This window comes from Juglans regia, chromosome 10, assembly GCF_001411555.2.
Source record: "Juglans regia cultivar Chandler chromosome 10, Walnut 2.0, whole genome shotgun sequence".
Classification (NCBI taxonomy): domain Eukaryota; kingdom Viridiplantae; phylum Streptophyta; class Magnoliopsida; order Fagales; family Juglandaceae; genus Juglans; species Juglans regia.
Window position 1 is genome coordinate 13,325,743 of NC_049910.1, and position 10,530 is coordinate 13,336,272.

General features: G+C 35.7%; 1 protein-coding gene across 1 annotated transcript; it reads left to right on the forward strand.

Moving 5' to 3' along the window:
* The first annotated feature begins 2,512 nt into the window (after positions 1-2,512).
* Positions 2,513-9,050, forward strand: LOC108983667 (formin-like protein 3). The gene is made up of 6 exons (XM_035695137.1): positions 2,513-2,656; positions 4,950-5,613; positions 5,704-6,187; positions 6,270-6,472; positions 7,413-7,648; positions 7,901-9,050. Exons 1-6 carry the CDS (start codon positions 2,513-2,515, stop codon positions 8,759-8,761), a joined length of 2,592 nt encoding a protein of 863 aa, XP_035551030.1. The 3' UTR covers positions 8,762-9,050.
* Positions 9,051-10,530: the final 1,480 nt, after the last annotated feature.

The window sequence follows — 10,530 nt, forward strand, 5'->3', positions numbered from 1 at the left end:
TTCGAACCGGATTGGTTGATAAAAATTATATATAAAAAATAATATTTGTGTTATTGTATATATAAGTTTTATACAAAATATTATATATATATATATTAATATATATAAGTTTTATATATTATGTATAATTATAAATTTTTATGTGAAATTTTTATATATAATATATATAATTATATATATTCATATATGAAATAATTTCTTATTATAATTTATAAATTATTTTATAAAATGTTAATAATAAATCACTAAAAGTTTATAACTAATACTAATAGTCTAATATAGACTAATGACTATAGTTATACTTATAATTAATACTATAAGTTTTTACTAAAAGTTTATAACTATTACTAATATTAAATATATACTTTATAATTAATACTAATATATAACTTATAACTATACCAATAGTCTAATATTAATACTATTATATAGTCTAATATATTAATAAAAGTATAAAACAATTTTTTTTTTAAATCAGTTATTTATTTATTTATTTATTTATAAATAAATTTTTAATGACTAATTGTGAAACTTACATTTTAAAAAAACTGGAAAATCGGACCGGACCGGAAACCGGTAAAATCAGAAATACCGGTTTAGGAGGGTAACCGGTGCGTAATCGGTTTTGAAAAATACAAAACCGGTATATACCGGTTCGATCCTAAATTTTGTCCAAAACCGAACCGAACCGAACCGGACCAGTTACACCCCTAGATAAAGTGGAATGAACCTTCTTGGAAGCTGTTTTGCAGAAAATGGGCTTTGATAGGTAATGGACTAATCTCATAATGTAATGTGTGAGTACTGTGAGCTACTCTATCCGCATTAATGGAGTTCCACAAAGAAGATTCAGACCCTCGAGAGGCCTTAGACAAGGGGATCACTCTCCCTTTATCTTTTTATTCTTTGTTCAGAAGTGTTTAGCTCTATCTCAAAAAATGCAAAGACCAAAGGCCATATTTCAGGCATACCTTTTGCTCGAGGTTCTTTGCAAGTTAATCATTTATTTTTTGTAGATGACAACCTTCTCTTTTGTATGGCTAATTCCATGGAGTGAAGCCGACTTTTCAAACTGTTGGAGTCATATGAACATGCTTTTGGCCAAAGATTGAACTTGGAAAAATCTTCTATCTTCTTTAACAACAATACCAGCCAAGAAGTTAAGGACATTATCTTAGCTACTGTAAGGATTAGAGTAACAAAATCTTATGAGAAATATCTGGTGTTACCTTCTTATGTGGGCAAACACAAATCGAAAGCCTTCAATTTAATATTGGACAAGATCAGGAGCAAGATCAGTAATTAAAAAGTGAAATTTCTATCACAAACAGGCAGAAAGATCCTCCTTAAAGTTGTCATTCAGGCCATCCCTATTTATAGTATGGGTATATTTAAGATTCCAAAAGCCATTTTGAAGGAGATTAATAGGATAATGCAGTAGTTCTGGTGGGGACAAAAAGAAGCTAATTCAAAGATCTATTGGTTGAACTGGCAGCAGTTGAGCAAGGCTAAAAGTGCAGGAGGGTTGGGATTTCATGACTTTGAAAACTTTAATTTTACTTTATTAGCTAAGCAAGACTGGAGGCTAATTCAATATCTACAATCATTGGCAACAAGGGTTTTAAAGGCAAAATATTTCCTAAGAACATAATTTTTTGAATGCTAAAACGGAGAAGTAATACTTTCTTAAGAAATGATATTTGCAGTTGTAGAGTGCGTAAATATCACATAATTATTTAAAAAAAAAGTTAATAAATATAAATGGATCCACTATTTTTCAAAAAGATTACGTTGTTTGCGTACTATATGATTATTTTTAACATTATTCTTAAAAATTTGATCAGTTACTCTTTTGATCAGTTATTTCCAAAATCAAGATGGCAAAATCATGGGTGCTCCACATTGTTCTCTGCCCCAAGTTTCTTCGAGTCTTTTACGCGTCATTATCTTTCTCTCTCTTCTGCTCTCCAACGACATGGACATCTTAGGCATTAACGAAAATCCCCACAGTGAAAATCTTTCCTTGGAAATCATAGAAAGAAAAATTATTAAATTCTCACCATTTTTACCCATACGACCCGAATTCTATATTTACGTATAGTTTTTGAGTTTCTTGGGTTGGCTTGGAGCTTTGCATGATTTGGTTTCTCGATTCTTTTTACGTTCATCGATTGAATCTCGGATAATCTGCCGCATTCAAAGCAGCAAGATTGAATTAATAATGAAAGATTTTATACATATCGGAAACGTATACGTACATATCATATTGGTCAGGTTCCAATCCCAATTCTGAGCTTTTTAGATTGAGAGACTGACAAAGACAGGGGTTATTGACGAAGTTGTAGATTTTTCATGGGGTACTGAATAAAAGTAGTGGAAAATAGAGGCTTTTTGAGAAGTTGGAGGAATATACTTTTGTTACGTTTGGTTTTGTTAAGAGATTTGAAGGTTATTGTATTCATGTTCAATGAAATGAGAAGGGAAATATGCGGTTCGCGTGATTTGGAGAGCAATGGAATTGAGAAGGGCTGGTTATGCAGCTGTTATTGTGATTTTGCTTTCCGCATTGTCAATAAGGGGTTCAGAGGTGAAGAGGAAGTTGGCAGAAACAGTCATTAGCAATGGTGATTCGACAGAGACAGATGGTCATGACATGGTATTGAACTCATGAATTACAATTCTTTCGAGGTTTTTGTTTATTTATTTTTGTACAAAATACGAAATACGATTAGAAATTAGGGATTTTTTTATTTCAATTCGTTATGCAATTGTGGTATAGGGATGGCAGATGTTTGGAATAGGATGCCTTTATGACTTCGTGGAAATTATCAAGTAATGGTAGTTAAATACTTGCTGCGATATACAGGTTCTTTTACTTTTGAGAAACAAAAAGTCTTTGTTTTATTAAACCATACATCAAATGCACTCAGCCAAGATAAGTGACTGAACACATGTGGGTACATCTTCAATATCAATAACATCAGAAACTAAGGAAATCGCTTGTTTGGCTAAGTTGTGAGCAACTTGGTTAGCTTCCCTTCTGATATGTCTTACTGCCCAGCTACGAAGAGAGGACAGAACTGCCTTTGTGTCTTCAACTATAACATATATGTCGGGCTCCAGTTTGTTGTTGAATTCTTGATTGCATTCACAACCAGTAGAGTCCCCTTCAAGATCAATTACCTGCAGTTCCAATTCTAAGCAGAATTTTGTAGCAGTGAAAGCTTCCCGCGGCGCTTCAGCTGTGAACATATCAGGATTTGAAGTTCTAGGGGCTCTTAGAGCTGCCAATTGATGACCCTCATGATCCCTCTTAGCTACTCCAATACCTACTTTATTCTTCTTCAAGTCAACTGAGATATCCCAGTTGACATTAAAAGATCCCTCCTGAGGCTTTTCCCAAATTGTCATTGAGCTTTGTTCAGTAGTACCTTCAACAATCTTCTCCTCTTGAAGCCTTCTAAACTCTGCTAAATCTGCCGTTGCATTCCTCAATAGTATGTTAGAATGAGTAAAAGAGCCTCTGGGAATAAATGCATTCTTCTCATCCATAAACCTCAGTCCACTACTGAAACTTCTTCCATTTCTTCATCCTCCAGAGTGCGACTCAATACTATTAAAAACTGTTAAAAAGATCGCCTTGTACACATCTTTTTTGAATCCTTCTTTCCATTTGGCTCGATACATTCTTTTCTGCAGGACAGGACCATAACATATGTCCAGGCGATATACAGTTTCTAGATGCACATAATATTATAAATTACTTTAAATATATATTGGTGATTACCTTGTTTAGACTATTAGTTGAATCTGTTTGGCCAATCTATGTTGTTGTGCTACCATTAGAATGAACTAGAGGTCTTTTTTCCCCAATAAAAGCTTGATACATAAAGGGGGTTGCAGGAGTTCAAGGGGAATCAAATGGGTGAGGGGATTTGAATAGATATGGCGGAATTCTCAATATGGGAATGCTTCTACAACATTGTGAAAGGCAGCCTACCTGGTTAGAGTGTGTGCTGCGACATTGGTACTTCGGTAGACTTTGACAATTGATCAAGAGTCTGTGTGCTTTAGCACGGTGTAGATGCCTTTGATTTAGAGGAGCATCTTCCAGTCTCATGTGATATGGGCAGGTAGAATGGCAGTGATGATGAACTTTCATAGTGATATTACCCATGCCAAATGATCTTCCATGTCAAATTTGAAAGGCTAATGTAATTATTTCCATGCAAATGACTTTAGGAGCGTTATGTTATGGATGAGCAAAATTCTAATTTTCTCTAGATATTCCATTTACATGTTCAGGAGTAGATCAATTTGTAACTAACATCACTATGGGGCTTCAAATATATGATTTTGAGCTATGTCTAATATTGCCCTGCCATAAGTTTAAGGAAAGTCAGTCTTAGTTGTTTTAGGTGTTCAGATCTCTGGGGTCTCGAGGTAGATAGAAGCAAACAACTCAGGTATGAAACTGGTTTAATCTCAATTAATGTCGTTTTCATTTGATACACACACGAAAGAATAGCTGCCAAAAGGGGAAAAAGATAAGAGTACCACATCTATTGTACCATTTGCAGTAAACTGATGTTCTATGAATGATTAAATGATTTCAGTGTGCATTATCCTTCTTCAAGTGCATGTTTGTTAATGGATGTATGTAGAAAACATCATTTGTCACATCCTCCTCCTCAGCAATGTTGTATCTTAATATAATTAAGGCATCTTATGAATTAATATATATCTGTGTAGCGTAACAGCAATTGCAGTAAGGAACGGGATGGAAACTTTATAGTTCTCAAACTGAACTCATAGAGAATTAGTAAACTTTGTAACGAGTTGGACCGAGTTAAAGAGGTTATAGCTCTCACAAACTCATAGAGAATAGTAAACTTTGTAAGGAGTTTTACTGATTTAAAGAGGTATTTGATGAAATATTCTAACTGCAGGTGGTACAGATATGGATTCATTGCAGGAAAGAATTGATAAACAGGAAAGATTCTCTAGTTTTTTATTTTTCCATCCTAAAGGAAGCAATCACCAATAGAATATCAGCATTTTTCCCAATAGTAAACATAGAAAGATATTCAAGAGTTCTACCTTCCCATATTAGACAAACAGTTCTGGATTGCTTGAGAAGAAAAAATCTTCGGCTTCACGTTCCTGGCAAAGTGGCTAGCACAGAGAAATGGATCATTAATTGTGTTGAGGGGCCTCAGAGTTGGCCAAATGCCCCAAGAAGATATCTGGTTAGTCAGTCACATCGACAGATAGCAGCAAACCCTCCTCCAGCTCTAGCTCCTATCCCAGCATCAGCCTCACCTAGTAATGATCCAGCACCATCTGATCTAGTTCCTGCCAATTATTCATCTCCGAGCACCATAAATTTTCCACCTGTTCACCATGTTGTTCCAGGAAAATCACCAAAAAAGCATGATGGCACTAAGATGGAAAAAAATGTTGTTGTCGCTGCCACTGCAGCAGGAGTCCTTGCCTTCGTTGCACTGCTCCTTTTTTGCTGTCTTAAGGGTAGTAGCAAAAAAATTGGTGGAAGAAATGGACAAAGAGATGAAAGACCTCTTCTCACGTTAAGCCTGAATTTTTTTTCCACTGGTATGCATTTGTCAGGATTTTGTGCATTACTCATTATTGTCTCCAATTATAGTTCATGTTCTGATGATCTCTAGAACATTAATCTTTCAGGTTCTTCACAAAAGTCTGTTAGTTTAGGAAACTCAAGTCGTAAAGATCTCAGTTTTGATAGTGGAAAGAATCCATCTTTACTTATCAATATGTCCCTAAAGCATGGAAACAATGATTCCTCGCTGGCTGTGGCACCAGCATCAGAAGGTGCAGAGCCAGTGCCATTACCTCCTTTAAAACTCCCTCCTGGAAGATCAGCTCCTTTACCTCCTGATCCACCAAGTCCACAACCACCACCACCTCCTGTTACTCAGTCCCCACCACCTCCTAAAATTGCTCGACCTCCACCTGCTCCACCAAAACTAATGCCTAGGAAAAATCGATCATCATGTCTTGGACCACTTCGTGAAAGACAAGAGGGAGATGATCTTGATGGGGAGTCTGGAGCCCCGAAGACCAAGTTAAAACCATTCTTCTGGGACAAGGTTCTTGCCAACCCTGATCAATCAATGGTCTGGCATGAGATCAGCTCTGGATCATTCCAGTAAGAACATATCTATATCTTTTCAGTGAATAAGCACAAGTCAACTGTCATTCAACCGCTGAATCTTGTACAAATTTTACAGGTTCAATGAGGAGATGATAGAGTCGCTATTTGGTTATAACAATATGGACAAAAACAAAATTGACCGCAAGAAAGAGGCAGCATCACTTGAGTCTTCAGTCCAGTATATTCAGATCCTTGACCCTAAGAAAGCACAAAATTTATCGATTCTTCTACGAGCACTGAATGTGACAACAGAAGAAGTCCTTGATGCTCTTCAAGAAGGTCTCTCTCTCTCTCTCTCTCTCTCTCTCTCTCTCCTGGAAAGGCCATTAGTGAAAAAAGCATTTCATTATTAGTATGAATAAATGAAAATTCTTAGGAATTTTCCTAGCTCTATTCGTGAAGAGCTCCCTTCATATACACACAAGAAAATTGCTGTTTGTTACAAGAAATAGCTGAAGCTGCAAAGTGATATCACGTGTACTAAGAGAAGCATGAAAAAATCATTTAGTGAGATTGCTTGAAAAAAGCAAAATATACATATACACATCAAGATTTGAAAAAAATAGAAACAGAATTGTCTTGAATTTTCATGTAAGTTAAATTTTAACCAACTTGGTCTATTAATATTTAGATGAAGATTATATGGTGATCCTGTCAGGAACTGGAGTATCATTCTAGTTAGATGGGCTCAAAAGTTTTGTCATTTTATCATATTATGGTGCATATATTAATTATTTAATTCTGCTTGTTAATGTGTAGGGTGAATGTGCTCATAATTAATTAACTTCACCAAAACGATAGGTTTGGGATGTGACCAAGGTTCTGCACGTTTGGGCCTGTGCATTGAACAATTTGAATTGCAAAGCATTCAATTGGTATTGTTTCAGATGAAAAGAGAATTTTAGAAAAGACAAAATAGCTTGGGTAATAGAAGTATATCGGCTGCAGACCATTCATCCTCAATACCATGCTCGTGTACTGATTGGTACAAGTGAGGAAGTTATGTTGAAGGAAATATCAATGAACAAGCAGTATGTAAAGACTTGTGTGAAAGCTACACCAAAGAAACTACGAACAATATGTTTTATTTGCTATTACTTTTGCTAGCCTAGATGCAATTTAGTGTCTTGTTCCATGTCCACTTAGCCAAAGTTGTTTAGTCATGTTTATGTTTAACTTTATGTTTAAAGGCATGAAAGCTATAAATTAATTGAATCAGGTAATAAGCTTCCCGTGGAGCTCCTTCAGACATTGCTTAAGATGGCACCAACAACAGAAGAAGAACTAAAGCTCAGGCTGTTCAGTGGTGATCTTTCTCAACTGGGCCCTGCAGAGCAGTTCCTGAAAGTTTTGGTTGACTTTCCTTCAGCATTTAAACGACTAGAGTCACTTCTGTTTATGAGTTCGGTTCAGGAGGAGATCTCTAGTGTTAAAGAGTCCTTGGAAACTCTAGAGGTGAGACACTAGAGCCCCATTGAATTATATTTTGCAAGGTATCTCATTCTATAGTTCCTCTTTCAGTAGGCATGTAAAAGTACAGGATTGTGGACCATGGCATCCTCATGCTTTTTATGCCAGAGATACAAATTGTGTCTCCCATCTAATAATGTGGTTGAATGTAGCTCTAATGTCCCAGATCCTACATCCCTTTAGTAAACGGTATCCAAAAGTTTCTGGTTAGATAATCTGCCTCATCTTAAATGGCAGGTAGCTAGCAACAAACTAAGAAGCAGCAGGCTATTCCTAAAACTCTTGGAAGCAGTTCTCAAAACTGGAAACCGCATGAATGATGGTACTTTCAGAGGTGGCGCACATGCATTTAAGCTTGATACACTCTTGAAACTGTCAGATGTAAAAGGAACTGATGGCAAGACCACACTACTGCACTTTGTCGTTCAGGAGATCATCCGTTCTGAAGGCATACGAGCTATCCGTATAGCCAGAGCAAACAAGAGTGTCTCCAGCACGAAAACTGACAATTTTGCTGAGGATCACACTGAAGAATCAGCAGAGCATTATTGTAAGCTTGGTCTTCAGGTGGTTTCAGGCTTAAGCAGTGAACTCGAAGATATAAAAAAAGCAGCATTCATAGATTCTGATGGCCTAACAACTACAGTGTCAAGACTCCACCACTCAATGATAAAAACTAAAGATTTCCTGAATGCTGAGATGAAGAGTCTGGATGAAGACAGCAAATTCCATCATGTACTGGGTAATTTCGCGGAGTGTGTGGAAGCTGACATTTCAAGGCTATTGGAGGAAGAAAAGAGAATCTTGGCTCTGGTGAAACAAACCGCAGATTACTTCCATGGGAAAGCGGGAATGGATGAAGGCTTGCGCTTATTTGCAATTGTACGTGATTTCTTGAGAATGATAGACAAGGCATGTAAAGAGGTTAGGGATACTGGGATGAAGATGGTGAGGACTTCCATGAAAGAGGCTCCATCAGTGTCATCTTCTTCAGAAACTCATCAGCAGTCTTTAGAGGTACATCAGCGGCTATTTCCAGCAATAGTGGAGCGGCGGATGGACAACTCTAGTTCAGATGATGAGAGTCTCTCTTCTTAGCTTTCATCTTTAATAGGTGAACTAGAATGTTTGAATTGGAAGCATATATTTTCCTCTCCCCACATTTGAATTGAAGTAAAAAAGCTTTCTGCTATTATATTGCATATGCTTTGGATGCATCTGCAACTGGAAGTAGCTTTCATCTGCACTGCTATTAGGCTATGTCAGCTTTCAAGTATGTCCAATGAGATGCAAATCCCCAAAACCAGCCAGGGGTTTATGATTTGAACCCCCCACTCATCACCTGTAGGTAGTTGTCAAAATTTACCTGATTCAACAAGCATATATAAGAAATAGAGGCATGAAATTTGCATTGCACAATCAAAGTGCCTCCTCTCCACAAGTACAAACTACAGAGTATTAACAGATTCCAAAATATTCAGATGTTTTACACTCGAGTAATGTTATACACCACACTATCATCCTATTTTGATCATACTAAATAGTATGTAACATATTCATTACCATTAGATGATAAAAAAACATGCAATAAATGATCATTTAATGGTGATAAATGTGTCATATTATACTTAGTGGGATGAAAGTGGGATGAAAGTGGGATGGTGTATAGAATTTTCATTTACACTTTGCACCTCAAACTACTACAATTAACCCATTGCCTCCTCCGACTACCAAAAAGTTTTTAATGTGCACTCTTTATTAAGATTCGATTGTCACTATTATTACTTACTTTTCATCCATCTTAATAATTAGAATTCAACAAAATTGGCAAAACCACAAGCAGTTTGAGGATTCAAAGTGTACTTTTCCCAAATTTTTTTGCCTTGTATTTGACTCTTGGCTAGGTCCAAGAACAGAATACTGAGAGATCTTAAACTCCGTTTGGATTCGAAACTCACATCAACTCATCTCAATTCATCTCATCTCATCATTATAATTTTTTCAAATTTCCATACAAAATATAATAAACAATTCAACCTTTTCAAATCTCAAAATAATGATAATATTAAAAATAATATTTTAACAATATTTTATTCAACTAATATAAAACCATCTCAATTCATCTCTAAATCCAAACGGGCCAATTCAACCTTGATATACTTGGTAAATGTCATTTATATGTTTATGGAAGTTCTTTTTTATAACACTACTATGAAGTATGAACCACATGATATATGAGACTATTTCTCTTCGAATTTCATTTTCACATCGACCTAAGATTCTTTTTGAAAATTTAAATAAATTTAAAATTTTATTTTTTTGAAAAAATGATAAAATAGTTAAAATTATAAGGGAAAAAAAATCTTAAAAATAAAAGAAATATTATAAAATTGTAGCATTTCTCAATAAGAACGTTAAATTAAGAATTGTACCACAAGAACTTATTCAAAAACCTTTTAAAGCACTGTTACTGTTAGGGTTCCATGGGGGCTGGCTCGAGGAAAGAATGGACCTCAACGGAAGGGAACTACGGAAAAGACTAGGGCTTCTGAAGTAAAAGTTAAGAGTTTGACAGAAAGTTGAAGGCATTGTTGAGCAGTCAAAGAGTGAGTTTGACTACTGATATATGGACATCGGTGCAAAACAAGAATTATATTTGTGTTACATGCTATTATATTGATCAAAGTTGGGTATTACACAAGAAAATTATAATATTTTTCAAGATTCCTAATCATAGGGGTGAGACCATTGCTTGGATGTTAGAGTCTTGCTTGGCGGATTGGGAGATTAACCGCATTTGTACGATCACCATGGATAATGCATCCTCCAATGATATTGCTATTGATCATGTGAGAAGGAACATAAGA